We start from the raw sequence: 16,972 nt of genomic DNA, 5'->3' as shown, positions 1-16,972 counted from the left end.
GACTAAAGCTCATTAATTAAAGGTAAAGTAAGTCTAATCCAATGCACTTTTTGTCAAATTCAGCGAATATCTCCTCACAGTCCGCTAGCTGTCTGTAGTCCGGTGTTCATACACAACACTGGCTCTGTTAATGAGCATGTAAACACAGTGGCTCAGAGCGAGCCGCACGACACTACTCCGGCCAATCAGCAGCAGGGGGTGTTTGTGGTCATGCACAGGACAGGGGGAAGTCATCAGAGCAGCTGTCTGTGTGAGGACATGACAGTCTCCTGTCTCCAGCACCCGTCGAATGGTTGGGGAGGCCTGGCGAACTGGAGGCAGGAGAAGCCGTGGCCAATTCACATAGAAAGTGTTTTCTCACGGAACAGATACGCTTCCATTTTATTAAATATATCAATCCACACTGAATCCGAGACAGTCTCATGAAGACCCCCTGTGTTTTTTTATGCTCCGAGTTTGTTTCTGTCCCGTTTAGTGAAGCGTAATCTGAGCAGGCAGCTGTTTAAATCACACAAATATCCCACTGTATATGTGTTTTCAACTTATTAACCGTATCCATGAATCAATAAATACAAACACTGTTGATTTCTTCCCGTGGAGCTGACATGCAAACTGTTTTGGTTCAGTAAATTTCTGCTGTCAGTCAGTCTGGTGAAGGCAGTTTGTCCGGCTACTCTCTCCAGGAGCTGCAACTGACAGACGACAGAGACGCTGAACGCAGGTCGAGTGAGAAGCGAGGAGGCCGCAGAGAGGCGAAGAGTCTGAATGTACTGTTGTGCTCACATGAGACGATTTTTTTTCTCCGCTTGTGATGATGTGTGAAAGGAACAGAAGTGACTCTACAGTTGACGCATCACTCTGGATTCCACCATATTTCTCTTTTGGTGGTTGCCTTGGCAATGTCCATGAATTTGGGGAGGGGTGGAGCTTCTGAAAGAGCGCAAAGGAAGGATGTATTTGGGTGTTTAGTTCAAACATCAACAATCTTTCTCCAGAATAACTGACTCTACCTTTAACATCTTGTTTGTTCAAGGCACACACAAGCAAAAATGGAACAATGACAAGTTGTTGTTTTACAGGGAGGCCAAGTGTTGTGGCTAAGTTGACTGTCTCCTAACACTAGCTTCATACTTAATGGACAGATATGAGGGTAGTATCGATCTTCTCATATAACTCCCGGCAGGAAAGCAAGTACACTTATTTCTCAAAATGTATTCCTTATAGAGTCATTTTTCGACAAAGCTATCAAACACTGTCTCCTGGCCAAGTTGCTCTTAATCCGCTGAGAGGTTACCTTAAACATCCAATTCATCACATAACACATGTCTGCACTCAAACGGATTACTGTGGCACAACCTGGCTCCTGCTGCTGCTCCTGCTGAAATGTAACATGGCAGCCTTAGCCAAGCTCCCACATGTGTGAACAAAACACTCAATACAGGGCATTACCTCAGAGAGTCTATCAGCGCCGCACATGTTGTTAAAGCAGCGGAGATTCATGTAAGCAACTGATGATTGAGTCAAGCACAACTCGCGAGTGTCTTTAAAGCTATATGCAAATGTAAACACTTAAGTTTCCCTATAAGAGAAGCAAATTTTCTTCATCCTCCCACTGCTTTGCGTGTAGGAGGTGAGCAAATCATTGTTTTGTATTAGCTTATGTTCAGGTTAAAGTGTACTAAACAGAAAAAGGTTGTGGCTTGGTGGATTGCGGCACAAATTGCGTTATGTCAGATGTGCTCCGGTTGCAGTGGAAAGTTTGTTTTTGCATTCAGTTTTGATGAACAATTACAAAATGCAAAAAAGGGCAGTGAGGGCAGTGTCATAGCAGAGTTATGGTTTCATTTGGCACGGCCGGGCTCGCCGGGAGGCGCCAGTTACTCTGTGCTTCTCCTGAGTCAGATTGCAGAGTAGATTGTGTCCAGATACAGGGCAGATATAGAGAGCTGGAGTGAGCAATGGCCAAAATGTCAATTGCATTGCCGCTAAGTTCAATTCAAAGGGAGTAAACAGCAAATACTCCATACCTAACTTGACCAACACCTTTTACAGACTCCGAAGGCCACTGCCAATTTTCTCAAGGAACTTTTTGATTTAGCTACTGCATGCAACAAGGTTGATCTGACACTTGGAGCTTTGGCAAGGACGAAGACATGTTAAATTAGTTACACTGAAGAGAGACTTCTACCAGATAGAAAAATGAATACATTTTATCCTACAACCACAGATAATCACAACAGTAAGACTAGTTAGCCTGAAGGCAATATCAAAGAATAACACTGAGGGGTGCCTCACCCTTGTTATCACGTAGAGTAAAGTTGTGGTTTCCGGCAACAGGTGAAGCAAGGGAGAAATAGAAGCGATGACCACTCAGAGGTTCGTCCTTATCCACAGCACTGATGGTCTGGATCACCTGCGAACAAAGGGAACACAAAAAGGACATTAAAGGTTAGTTACCTTGGTGATCTTTACCTGCTTACTGGATGATTAGGTATTAACTGAGGCTATAAAATGTTTAGTGTTTACACACGAACAGATCTATCTGTTCTTGTTCCACATTGAATCAGTTTGAGTGAAGCATTGTCGTCAAACCTTTGTATATGCATCACTTTCCACTCTGTCATAGATTTATATACATGACATCATAAATCTTTCTTAAAAGGCCAAGCAACAGTGTTAGTGAACCGCAGAAAATCAACTTGATTCTGATTTATAGAAAAGATTTGTTTTATAATGTTTGGCTGTGGTTTTGTGTAATTTATCTCTTGAAGTACAGTAAGTGCTTATTTGGCAAGGGCTTGGCAACCTCTTAGGGATGAAGTGTTTTCTTTTTGGGAAGTACTTATTCCAAAGCAGATCATTGCCCAGCAACTATTTTCTCGGCCTCAGTACCTGACCATAACACATTTAGAGGTAACTTTCAATATTATATGAATATATGTTACTCACATTCTGGTTATTTACATAGCTTAAGCGCAATGGGAAATACCTGCATGTACGACCACCATATAAAAGATAAATACAATGTCAGGTCAGTCCACTGAATATTGTTACGCTGATGATGTTCAAAATAAATGCATTATGCTATGCAGTCTGGCATTCCTACATTATTACAAGTATGAAAATGACTCATGATAAGAACTGTTCTTGCTTGAGGCAATGCAAGACAAGCATTCATATCTGTGAGTTAAACAAGTGAATGCTATTTGTTTCGGCCCACTTTATTTTGCCTCTGAACCAAGGACTAAACAGAATGCTACTCCCTTTATTATATGGCAGTGTTGACAACCATAAATAACATAGAAAATCAAATTAGCAAATAAACCAATTTATTTACACCCACCAGCATGTACTGTTGCGATTATTTATTCATATAAATGTGGTATCTGAGAATCAAGTTATCTCTTTTCAGTAAAAAAAAAACTCCCTCACTAAGCTTTAACTTCAGCTATTATGTGCAGTAGCACTACAGCTACAGCAAGAAGGGAAGAAAGAAAATTCTCACTCAGTACGTGCTGCAAAGGAGAAGCATATCACACACAAACATGCCATATGGACAACCAATGATAGCCACCACGACGGCCATCAAAGTGGGTGTTACTGCAGCAGTGTCCTTATAAATTTAGATCAAGCCTCCTGAATTCTTTGTAGGCAATCTAGAAACTCAACCCTGTAGCAACTCACACCCGTGGATGGGATCCATGAGATTCTTAAAAGCAATTCACACTAAATTATCACATATTGCAGCCACAAACAGCTCGGTGTCTAACATCAAGACAAAAACGAAATTAAAAAAAAATTAAAAAAAGGGCGAGGAAGAAGGGAAAAAAAAAAAAAAAAGCCAGTGATCCATCAGTGTTGAGACATGGATTATCAGTTGTCAGCTGTGATTAAATGCTGCTGGTTACAAGCTGTCAGGTATTAGGGGTTGGTGTAGGTGGTAAACGACATCCTGCCAATTATTAAAACTGGCAGGCGGGGTGAAAATTCATGAATATTTTACTCTGTTTCTTAACACAATTAAAATAGTTGCTCTTTCATCAGCAAAAGTAATCATAAAGTATGCATTTTTTTCACTGTTTAGTATTACAGTGCAAGGGGAAATTATAAGAGGAGTGGAGATTGTGCAGTGCAACAAGGTTATCTGCTATAGTTCAGGAATATTTGGGATATCTAGTGCACACACACACACACACACAGATCTGATGTTTGTGTCAGCACCAGATCAGTGACGGGTAAGCGCAACATTTGAGCACCTAAAAATGCAGCGCATGCATGCTCTGCTGCATATCATGAAAGCCGGCATTGATTCTCGAATCATAATAACTCATGTGCCTCTCACTCTGTTATGGAAATTTCACATCTGATAGAAATGTTTCTCTGTGGTTCTCACACCGACGATGAATCCTATACACAATTTGAAACCTTTGATGTCCTTTGAATATTGTAGATGAATTCGGAGCTTATCTCTAGGAAGGTTTCCGTTCCTCACCGCTGAGGAAAAGGACTGTAAATCATCCTTAAATCAAACACTTTGTAATGTATAATGCCTTTCATTAGTGTGGCTCTGATGCACGGCGTTCCAGAGAACCTTTGGTGGGGAATTCTCTAATGGGTTGAGTAGGAGACAGGAGGAGAGAGGCATGGATGTAGACATAAATTCTCACTGAAAGACATTAACAGCAGCAGCAGACTGGTGCCTGTCGCAGGCAAGACTGAGGAGGCCTATGAATCACAGAATTAAAGGTTTTTTGAGTTTACACATGGTTGCACGTCAGATCAAAAAGGATATAAAATGACAAAGGTGTCTCTATATGCTGTCCTTGAACATATATTACCACTAACAATGACATTTCTGAGTAGCCTCACTTATCCTGAAAATAACAATATCCAACTAAAACATTAAATGACAATGCCAGAAGCTGTGAATAAACAACCAGGCAAAAACAGACTGTAATCCAGAACACACCCAAACTACAGCAAAGTCGACTGAGTTCTAGTTCATAATTTAATAAAGTGATAAAGTTAAACATTGTCCATTAGATATGGTGACACCTGACAAACCATTATAAATAATTTTTAGTCTAATTATGGTAAAATCACATTTTTTTGTTGTAGCACCACCACACATAATTATGAAGATGTGTAAAATAATCATATGGTAATGAATAGGAATTATAGATGTGAGTAGAGTTCGGTATCAAGACTCAAAACCATACGTACTAGCATAGAGTATTTAAAAGTGTCAAGTAATGAAAGTTGAACAGATTCTTTTTCTATCATAGAAATATATTATTTAACACTGATGCAGTCAGAAGTTTGGTATATTTTATTAGACGAAAAAAAGATCGGGTATCAAATTTTAATATTTTTTGACCACCAATTGAAACATGGACATAACACTGAGTATTTAAAAGTGTCATGTATTGAACACTTTTTTATTTTGTCTTTGAACTCATATTTTTTATAACCCAAAACAGAAAATGAATACATTTCTTTTAACTTTATATATTTAATTAAGGCAAAATTCTCTATTTAGAAGTGATGCAATTAGTAGTTTGGTGAAAAGTTATAGTTATATGAAAAATTGGGGTTGTATGTTTTATTCTCCCAACTAAGTACCAAATCTGATATGAGCTTTAACCATAATGAAAAACTACTTTTGACTTGAGTCCAAAGCCAAACACTGAGTCTGGAGTTGTCACCGAAGACTCCAGTCCAGTAATTTGGATTCATCTCCAGACATCTTACCACCTGGATGATTGAGCTGAACCTTCAAAAACCAAATTCTGACTGTTCACTCTGTACTCGTAATTCCACATCCTGCCAGCTCAAATCCATCTGTTCTCACCGATGTGTTGTTCAAACAATCAAGATTTAAGTCTCCTAAACGGCAGAAGTATGTAAGTGAACCGCAATGACCATAATTCACTGCACCTATGACACAAAGCATCTGTACTCTTTGAGCCACAGATGTTTTTGTGCTGACTTAGACTTGCTGGAAAGACGTATTGAAATGTGGCCTCTATAATGAGGACAGTCATGTCGGCTAATGTTGCGTGGCTAGACTGCGAGACTTTGGTGTGTGAAAAAATCTGAGCTATAACAAGCTTGAATTCCCCTCTTTGACACCAGCAAAGAAAACACTGCACTGCATTTAGACATCTAATCCTTTACTTATCTAATACTTAAAGTCGAGTTATAAGTGTTATATTGTCTTAAAAGTGTAATTATCACATAGTCAAATGGATATGACTAGTTTTGCAGTGAAGAGTCTTTCATTTAAGCCACCTAAAGCCCTGTTGGCAGATGAGTCATACAATAAGATCAAGCCAGCACTTGAAAGTTGAACTAAGAGTATAAATAAGCATTGCATCAAATAGGTGGCACTCGTTGCCATGGCGATATGACAGCTGTCCCCAGGGGTTGTGTTGATGAAGGAAGTGGTGGGCCTGCAGTTTTCACACCCCTCACTCTGAGCTGCTCCACGGCAGCATCCTATGACAGCGACGCCCCAAACATCACCCACATGTGCCACCCATAACTTTGTTCAGTGACAGATCAACGGCACCCTCTCGCATCCAACCCCTCCCTTCTACTGTCATCACATACACGCACACACATGCGTTTTAATATATTTCATTCGTTTCTTTTTTTAAAGCCGCCTCTCTCATTTCATTTCATTCATTATCTGAATCTTTTGCTGAGATTCTTCTGGTCTCATTTTTGTTGGCATGATCCTGACAAGCTGGAGCTGCTTAGTCTACAGCGATCTCCTCATGAGATCTGAGATTACATTTGTTCCATGCTCTGTCTTAATATAGAACACACAGTATGCTGCCATGTGCTAATGTTTTCTGCGTCCCTTGCACCTTGACATATTTGTTTTCATCTCCCACCTTGATGCAACACCTATAATGAACTGATAATTTGGTTGCAGACGGGAGGTGTGAAGATATTTCCTGTTCTGCGTGTCATTGATGAAGAAGTTGAGACATCAGTTAAGTAAGTAAGCGGTAAGTTTTGATCAGAGAAAAACAGAAAAGGAGAACCATCAGAAATGTTCTTGACTACCCGACATTCACAAATCTCTCAGGGATGCTGACCCTCTCTGGGGAAGCTGGAGGAGTGCAGGGAGGGGCACGGGAGCAGATTGGGGGCAGGAGAATGCCAAGTCCACTCATGTATGTAATGGTTACACTAAAGTGATTGTACTACGTGACCCCTCCCTCCCCGCCATTCCCCTCCATCCCCACAGCCCCTGCCCCCACCACCCCATCATAATACCAATTAATATCATGGCAGAAGACAGACGCACCGATGATCCGTAACAAGTGGCATCTCTGGAGGAAGCCAGTGCCACGAGACGGCCTTAATTAGGCCTGAAAAATGGCAGGTTATTCCGTCCCTGCACTCCCTGTTAATCTGTGCTACAGAGCCACAGAGTCAACCCTGGCCCCAACTGGCAAATGTTATTATTTCATCTTTGTCGCAGCTGTGAATAAGCCAATGGGCGTGACAGCCAGTGGGCGGCCCAAGATTTTTAACAAAGCTTACAGGGAAGACGCTGCCGGCAAGCGGACGCAGTTAGTTACAACCAACTGTTCACTGCTACGGCTGGACATACAATACACAACAGGAGCACTTTAATTAATTAGGAATCAAGGAGGTAGTGGAGTGCACATCTGACAGGTTACGAGTCCACCCAGCCTGTCTGCTAACAGACACCTAGTTGTAATTCAAACAGTGTTTTCGCATTCAAATGTCAACCTCTCCCCTTCCCTTCTGCTCTGTATGTTTTTTTGGGTGTAAATTTCATCATGAAATTTCCATTTTGCCTGGTTTATTATTCAATGGCTGGCTGGATTATTCAATCTAGGGGTACAATCTCAGTGTTACACTTCATTGTTGTTTAAACAGAAGACTGTTTTGAATGGGATTGAATAGAAATTGGAATTAGTGAAAAAATAAATCTAACAAGCACCGTTTGTCTGCGATATCATTATCAAACCAGAAAGGTGAAGAAGATGATAAAGCACATCACATGTGAAACAACATTTACATGGTAGTTTCACTCACAGATGTACGTGGTTTCCAGACATGATACATTCTCATGACTTTAGCACATGCGATTTCACATAAAAACAAGAAAACCCATGTCAAAACAACAATTTCACATGTGATAAATTTGAATATTGGAACATGATTTTTTTGACAATTACATGTACATTAAAAAAAATATAATATAGGTCTGTGGTTTTGGTCTTTCCCATGTGAAAACACATTTAATATCGGACATGCTGCCATGTAATATATCCTATATCCTAAATGTAGATCTTTGGGCAAAAACGGAGAAGCATAAGTCTACTTTTAATCATTTAAAAATGCTTCAGAACATTTAAAGAGTAAAAAAGGAGGTAAAAAACATTTCCACACACAAGCATACAGTACACCATTTTAAAATGTTGGAGGTGTTTTTGATTATTAGCATATTTCTCCTAGCTATAACAGCTCATTTTTATGACTGCACCGCTTTAAAACTATACAGACGAAATTTGAATGCAGCCTGTCTCCTCGCTGGGTGGACCGGGACAGAGGCCTCTGTCACCGGCAGCTTTACAGCAGAGTAGCTCCTAGCTACACCTATGGGGGACCTCACAGCTCAGCCATCACCGGCATTGAGTAAGCAATCTGTCTGCTTCAGCTGAGTAATTACAGATTTTGCTGTACCTTTTCCTGCTGATGATGCTGTCATGGGCTATGGCGGTTTCTATGTCCTGGGGGCTGGTTTGATTATAAGGGAATGACTTTGTTCCAGTATTGTCATAGTCTTTGTGCAATAATTTATCAGGTGCTAGTAGGGAGAAATGCTCAAATTATCTGTTGAATTTGAAAGTCAGGTTATATTGATGAGTGATAGATGGTTGTGAGGCACTGAACATTTAAACATGCTTTTTGAGCTATAAACTAAATATATGACTGTAGTGTGATGAAACACATGAATGCTGGTGTTAATATTGACACCAAATTCATAAAAAAAATCAGCATTTCATGGGTTGAAAAAGGCTCCACATGGCATTGATTGTTTTAAATCAGCCCTGAACTTTGCAAGGCAAATGCTGACAGAGAGTCGACTGCTTGGGATTTATCTACTTTTTACAATTACAATTTATATAAAAAAAAGAATGTTAACACCTTAACGGCTACGTACTGACACACAGACACACACACAGCGGAGAGCCTCTCGTACAATAAAGGTACCACATAGAAACTTTTACAAAGGGCCGCGAATGTGCTTCTAGTGACTGTCAAAGCCCTGGTGGACTCTGTGTTTTCAGCGCAGACATTGAGAATCTGACAGCAGCTGCTCATGGCTGGTTAGCTCTGACTACCAGCTCTACATCGCTGTTCATGCTACACTGAGTGGTGGTCAGTTGATGTCCCCTTACCTCCCATGTCACACACTACATAGCCACAAGGCCACGCCCCCTACAGTCATTGTCTTGTCCAGTCCTCTGCTGCATTTTTTTAAATGCTGGGACGGAGGAAGCTTGCAGAATTTGGGTGTGTAGTTAGTCTTTAAAGTCACTGAGCAGCAACAATCATCTGAGGATAAGTGGCGGCATTGTTACCCAAAAATAGACTTTCAGCTCTGGTAGCATGCATTCTTTAATAACGATGGCAACTAATGTAGAGGCAATGTTTATTCCGGCAAATACTCTACTCTACCCTAAGGCTAAAATCTGAGCAATAAAACTTTAATTCAGCAATATCTCAAAATACCTCAAGGTATTTTGAATTGCATATACTAAACTTCACTTTGCTTTTTGTGATTTTAACTTCTAACAATTTAGAAACAAACATAAAAATACTTCAAAAAAACTCAATGACAAAGCCAGAGGACTCAGAATACCTGTAAGGCACCTCATTGAAAAAAGAGCCACAGTGTGGTCAAGCACAAAGAAAGAGCAAAATGCACACATGAAATATAGTCTCTCATTTTTGCAAATGAAATCATTTGCTATTTTTGTTCACCCTCCCGTGAACACAGTGACAAACAACTCCAAAATATGAATGCAAATAACATATTTAAAAGGGCCTAATAGCCATTTCTAATACAATGCATCATTTTGATCAATTGTACTTATTCAGGTCTACACGCCTCCTTTACCTTTTGCCTCTGATTGTATTTTCCAAATGCCAAGAGCAGATGAATCGCCGCTGCAGACACACAAGTCATTTACCAACAATGAGGCCAAATGCTAAACACAGGGGAAATGAAATGCAATACATGGCTACAGCTACTTGCCCCTCCTTCTCTTCCTGGACTAAATTCCCAAGTCCTGAAATCTTTCTGGTTCCCCTTGCATGATATTGTAATGCATTTTCTGCCCCGCTGCCCTCCATGGTGATCGCCTAATTACACAGAGCTTCAGAACGGAAAGTCAAACTGCGGCAGAACACCACTCCATCCCAGCATGAGATATCATATTATGCCGTGATATTATTGTGGATTAAGACCACAGGCAGAGTCAAGCACTGTCATTAATTTAGTTGGCTCTGACAGTATGGAATGAGAGTAACATCTCTAATGAACGATAACACCTACAATACCTGCTATTAAATCTTGAGGATGTGTCTCATACTAATGATGCTGTCTCCCTGGAGTGACCTCGAGCCCTGAAGTGGATATGTGCACAGTAGACTTGTTTTGAGGCACAAGAAAGAGTTTTAATGGCTTTGAGAGTCAGCAGGCTGTCTTTATGAGTCAAACTTCAAGCGAGTGTGGAGAGAGGAAAAAGGGAAGGGAAGCTGGACCGACTGCAGAGCTGTTTCTAGGTCTTACCTGTCCTGGCATGGCATTTTCACAGAGGTCAGTCTCATAGTCTATGGCAAAGACTGGGGCATTATCATTTATGTCCAGCACTGTGATGAGAGTGATGCCTTTTCCAATTTGGTTCGGGTCCTCTGAAAGAGAAAGAGAGAAGAGAATCCATGTTCATCTCATGGCATTCAGCAAACTTTCTTTTAAACACTTTAATCCTGCCTTAACTTTGCGTTGATTCACTTGGCCAAATTATGGAATATTGATCTTCCTCATGTGTTTTAATTAGTCACAAAGGAGGAGGGAAAAAAAAGTGCTGCTGTAATGAAATATGCAGTGAGCTTCCAACAGCTGGCGTCCTTACCCACTCTGCTGTGGATCAGCCAAAGTGATTACACTCGTTGCGGGCTTGTTGTCGGGGGAAGGCTGCGTGTGCGAACGAGCCATCTTGCACAGTGGGCTTCACGCCTCTGTCTGCCTGACACACACTGATGGCTAAATGGCTGAGTCTGAGTGCAAGATGATGATTTAGCCTGGCGTCGCCGCCATGCCGGCCAGAGATGACGCGCTGACATTCGGGCTGGCTGATTTGATGGTGATAAAAAGGACGTGCGGTGCCTCGGGCCACAGACTTGTTGTCATTGCCGTGGTCTGGGCAGAGCGGATGAAATGTGAGTGACTGCAGCTCAAATACACAACATCCCTCAACCAAAGAGTCTCTGCACCCTCTTCAGTTACAAAGAACCCATTTACTATAAATACTGTCATAAGGCGTACAGGGCAGTGGATTTAGTTGCTAGTCCGTGAACTCAAAGATGTTTTCAGCTGAAAGCAGTGCCCGAGTGTCACTGTGTGTCAGAAGCCAGTACCTCATGCATGAGGGACTGTTGTGACATTTCATATGGCTATTATTATATGCTGCCTTCTCTTTGTTGCTATATCAGGCAAGCGCTCACACTCGGGAATCAACCAAGTAGTGTGTTTGTGTGCTGTTAGATGTAAATAAAAACATCTTTGAAGCAAAGAGTGATGAAAAGGTTTTGAAATAAAAAATGAATACCTTTTTTCACCCAGTGTTCAGTCTGAAGATGTGAAAACAGAGGAACTGCCAGGGTGACAGTCTGGTTGTCTTTTTTAACTTATACTGATGTAACGCAGCTGTCTAGAGCGCTCAGTGGAACGTGTGCTAATGATTGTTGTCCATTGTGTTTGCGTGATGGCAGGGGAATGATAGGAATGCAGGAAGGAAAAAAAAGAGGTGCTTGTGTCCTTGGAGCCATCGAGAGATGGACCAAAAAGGCATGCAGCGTTTTTTCAGATTACATTAACATAGTTCACCCGTGGGTGAGATCGCCCACCCTTAGTCAGCATCTCGTCCCCACGGCTCAGGGAGACATGGAGGTCAAAATGACCGTCCTGAGTGTGAATTAACATTCCCCGACAGCCCCGCAACAACCCCAACAATTCCTCACTGTATTGTCAACAGTACAGAAGGTTATGACACATTATAAAGTGGATGACATACACGACAGAAACAATCACAAGGCTTCATATACAGTATCTACTCACAGTGAAACAAACAAGCTAACTGACTGTTTACCCCGCCCAACTTATAATGATAACAGTGGCATATTTACGGCTCAAAAATCTTATTTTTCAAGTTTAAGTTATTTTTGAAACAAAGAGCCTTTTATTTCAGATGGAGGTAAAAAGCATTTCTAGCCAGCAACCATTTATTTGCTTACTGACATGAAAACTGTAGCTAGCTTTAAGCTAATGATCTTAGCATCATAAATTTGCTAAAAACACTGTCTCTGGTTGAATTAATTAATGTTTGAGGTGGGCTATCATCCCGCCGCCCAATTCCACTGCACAGACTTTGGCTCTAAATCACACAAGCAGGATGGCAGCTTTTGGAAAGGCAATATTTTGGCTTCACTTTTGCAAGAAAGTGGAAACGTGTCGTCCATATTTCTAGTCAATGGTGAGAAATAACCAATGTGTTTGGCAAATGTAAGGTACAGTATCTCGGATAACAATGGCAGCTTATGTTTGAGCAGGTAAACACAGTGTTCAATCAATTTCTTACACTTTTGTTCTTGTGTTTTTGGTTTATGAAACATAAAAAATAAGCACCACCGCTCACAGTCTTTAAATATTGAGTATCTCTCTTACTAGATCCACATGCACACCTCTACAGAAAGTGGAAAAATCCAAAGTTTGACAGGCTTGCTGTGCCTAGTTGTGGTCGTTAAGATATAATTGCTTGCTGTAAGTAAACTTACGGCTCTCGGTGCCGCAGATGGTGAGGTTATGGACCGAGTTGGCCTCTCGGTCCAGAGGCTTGGCTGTGCTGATGACCCCACTTAGAGCGTCCACGTTAAAGAAGCGCTCCAAGTCTGTGTTTCTGTCAATAGAGTACCTGGACACAAATACACGACCAAACACATACAGTACAATTGACATACTTTTGGACAGTGGTATTGATTTTACATTTTAATGTTTCTTCTACTTGTAAGGAGAGATTATGATTTTTCCAAGCTCAAACTGTGCAACACTCACACTGAAGATTTTCAAATGATTACATTACGAGTTTTAATCAATAACACTTTATGTAACATTTTTTTTATCAGTGTCCAAAATGTACGGATAATTAACAAAAGTGCAAAGATTACTTTAAATTCATAAATGTAGCAGAAACTTGGAACTTTATAGTGTGAGTGAAACAAAACCCTATTAAATTTGATAAAACTGAAGGCTGTCTTATTATCCCTCAGCACACAACATTGATCAAACTCTTTCAATACACAGCAACTCATATTTCTAGAGAAAATTACAACTTCAATTAGCCTACATCCAAAGGGTATTATTGCAATGTAATTTGACTCTTGTGGCTGCATTAGTTCCACAATAATTTTAATTTCAACAGATGTAGTGAAATATATTGCAGATGCTGATAATAGTCACAGGAGCAAAAAGAGCCAATTTACAGCTACAATGGTGCAGTAATTTGATTTTCTGATTAAGATTACTAACAATCCTAACAGACCAAGCATGAATACCATACAATATCCATTCAATTAATGCAAAATAGGCAGGGATCTCAAGAGTGACACCACACAGATTGTCAATGTGAGAGCTTGTTTTGAGTCATAAATGCCACGGCACAAGTGTTGAGCCTTGACCCTCCTGCAGGGATGCCCTTCTCTTGTTCAAGATGGCATTTCAGTTTTGCAAATGCTGCACTCCTTGGCCCTCCCACCATCTGGCACTGTCTTTGTGACAGCCACACGGGGACTTTCGAGTGTGTTTGTAGATAATGTGGAGTCGCTGAATGGATTAACCCATTCATAAACATTTTAGTTTTGTTTACTTGGTTTGGGGCCTTTATCGGGGTCCTTTGGGAAACCCAGAGTTTCACAGCTTCAAAAAGTAAATTGAAACTAGAAATACAGTCTCGCTGTTGTATGCCTCCACCAATCAGTCAAGTTGCAGTTTACATTCATGTCTGTCCAGACTCATATAATACTTGTAGTGAAGACTTTGAAGGAATTTAATAAAATGTATTAAATGTATTTTCCTTGTATGGGTCCACATGCTTGGTCAATAAAACTGATTTTGATTAAAAACAAAGTTGTAGCCATGACAGTAGACAATGCTTTAGATATGGATGTTGCTGCAAAGAAGCTACAAATTCTAAAACATGGATGCTTCACATACATCTTCAACCCGGCAGCACAGAAGATCTATACAATCACCACAGTTTCAAGGTGGGAACCAAGACTAGTGTCACCAATTCAGTATCTGACCAAATGTGAAATATGGTCACAATCTCCCCCTTCTATTCCTGAGCTGTGGTGTTGAATGATGGCCAGAAAAGTGTTTTAGCAGAACATTATGATGAAGTTGACCTATGACCTTTTGGATTTAAAATGTCATCACTTCATCATTTTATGTAATTCTTGATTTTATGGCCAAAAATGTGTTTTTGTGAGTCAGTTCAACCTTGAGTCAAAGCAGATGTTTGTGCCAAATTTGAAGAAATTCCCTCAAGGTGTTCCTGAGATATCGCATTCACAAGAGAATGGGATGGACGTGAAGTCACAGTGACCTTTGACCTTTGACCATCAAAATCCAATCAGTTCATCTTTGAGTCCAAGTGGACATTTGTGCCAAATTTGAAGAAATTCTCTCAAAGCGTTTCTGAGATATTCACATTCACGAAAATGAGAGAGACAACCTGAAAACATAATGCCTCTGGCCACAGCTGTTGCCAGCATGGAGGCATAAAATTAAGTATTTTCTGAATTAAAGTGAATTATGGCTGGAAGAGTTACATGAGGAGAGATTTTTCACTTGTCTGAGTGGCTAGGACATTGATAGTTTGTAACTTTATGTCATAGCAGGTGAGCAAATCCTTACCTGATGCCGCTGTTGGAGGTATCTGGGTCATGCGCAGAGACTCTACCGATTGAGGTGCCTACTTTGGCGTCCTCCGAAACAACCATCTTGCTAAGTGGTGTGGAAAAGACGGGTGGCTCGTTCACATCTTCCACTGTCACCTTGACTGATGTTGTGTCGCTAAATGGGCCCAAGCTCAAGAAGTTGGAGTCAATATTCCTGTTTGTGGCTTCAACTCTCAGAGAAAAGCTGTCCTTTGTTTCAAAGTCTAGAGGCTAAGGGAGACAGACAGGAAGAATATACAACGAATGTGAGAGACATTCACTTTTCCTGTCAAAATGAGTGAGCTGGGGTGTGAGGTGGCAAAAATGTTCAGTTTTATTGTTGGAAATGTAAAGACTACACAGCCAAGGGTGAAAGACCAGTTTATATAAAGGCATGTATATCTATAAATCATTCATACAATGCAGGGATATTGATCCCAATTAAGGATGTGGATTCTAAGGACTCATTACAATTTAACACAGAGTCAGACTTAAACAAAGTAATTTGCTGATGGATTATAGTTACTTTGTGCTGTGAAAGCAATAATATTGATTTTAGCAAAAGCACACAACATGGTGAAAAGCATTCTGAAATGAATGCTTTTGAAACATTTTGTCTGGATTATCGAACTTCCCATTGCAACATATAATATAGTGCAGGAGAACATTGATTTGACACTTTCATTGTTGGTGACTCTCTCCAACATTGTAATTGTCTGAGTTTGGTGCAAAACAAACAAAAGATCAAATTGGCCAATCAGACAAGAATTGCTAGTGACCAACAACGACTCCCTCTCTCTCTCTCTCTCTCTCTCTATCTGTCTCTCTCTGTCTCTCTCTCCGACAAAAGAGCTGCAGCAATGAACTGTCACATCCATGTGGCCTGAGGAGACCATTTCAAGTCCTCTGAAATCCTGAATGTGATGCCTGGGCCCTGAGCTCTGGTTCACCCAAAGCTGAGGCAAGAATATGCAACAAAATGTTTTTGGTATTCTCTATAAATAAAGTGGCTTTGTTATACTGTACTACTGTAACTAAATAAGTTTTATTTATTTATGTAGACAGATGTCAATGACAATATTTATAGCTTATTTATATCTTGTTTTCCATGGTGAGACGAGTGGGGGTTTTTTTGGTGTTAAAGACCAGGAGATGTTTACTTCAATCAAAAGATGTTGGAAATGTCAATCTTGATTTGTCAAATTAATCCAAAGTTGAAGAAATCATTTTGAAACTGAGTGAGACAGGTTAAAAGGAGAAAGGGAAGCCGGTGGAGGCAGTTAATCTAATATCCCTTAATAAATGAGAAGGTGCCACCTAGTGCGTACACATCACAATGGATTAAGACACACATGCAATATGGTTAACACATTATTTTTGAGCCAGTGCCCTATCCAGAACACTTAAGAATCAAATTGTTTCTTAAATTAACTTAAACTGACATAATGTAGGAGTCAGCTACAGAGCTGGAAACCATAAAGAATGTTTTAGAATAAGATTGGTGTCATTCTATATTTTTTGGTTGTCAACAAGCCAAAAATGCATTAGTCCACCTCTCAAAACTTTCCAATTTCCCGAAAATGTCTATGTCCATCAGGCTCAAGCCTATATTTTCCTGCTAAAGCTCTTTAAAAACATGTCACAAATAGGTAGTTTCAAGTTTTTAGACGCTATGTAATTTTCTAAAACAAATGGGCACTGT

General features: G+C 40.3%; 1 protein-coding gene across 1 annotated transcript in view; it reads right to left on the bottom strand.

Annotated features, from left to right (window-relative positions):
- The window catches only part of LOC137173090 (cadherin-7-like), a 111,473-nt gene that overhangs the window by 16,784 nt on the left and 77,717 nt on the right, over positions 1-16,972 (bottom strand). Inside the window, exons 7-10 of the mRNA XM_067577789.1 lie at positions 15,248-15,501; positions 13,111-13,247; positions 10,847-10,968; positions 2,296-2,413 (exon numbers count right to left, since the gene is read on the bottom strand). Coding sequence (XP_067433890.1) covers positions 2,296-2,413; positions 10,847-10,968; positions 13,111-13,247; positions 15,248-15,501 — 631 coding nt within the window. The remainder of the gene's footprint in view (positions 1-2,295; positions 2,414-10,846; positions 10,969-13,110; positions 13,248-15,247; positions 15,502-16,972) is intronic.

Source organism: Thunnus thynnus, chromosome 21 (assembly GCF_963924715.1).
Source record: "Thunnus thynnus chromosome 21, fThuThy2.1, whole genome shotgun sequence".
Lineage (NCBI taxonomy): Eukaryota > Metazoa > Chordata > Actinopteri > Scombriformes > Scombridae > Thunnus > Thunnus thynnus.
Note: the sequence above shows the minus strand (reverse complement) of the source record. Positions and strands in the feature narration are given on the sequence as shown.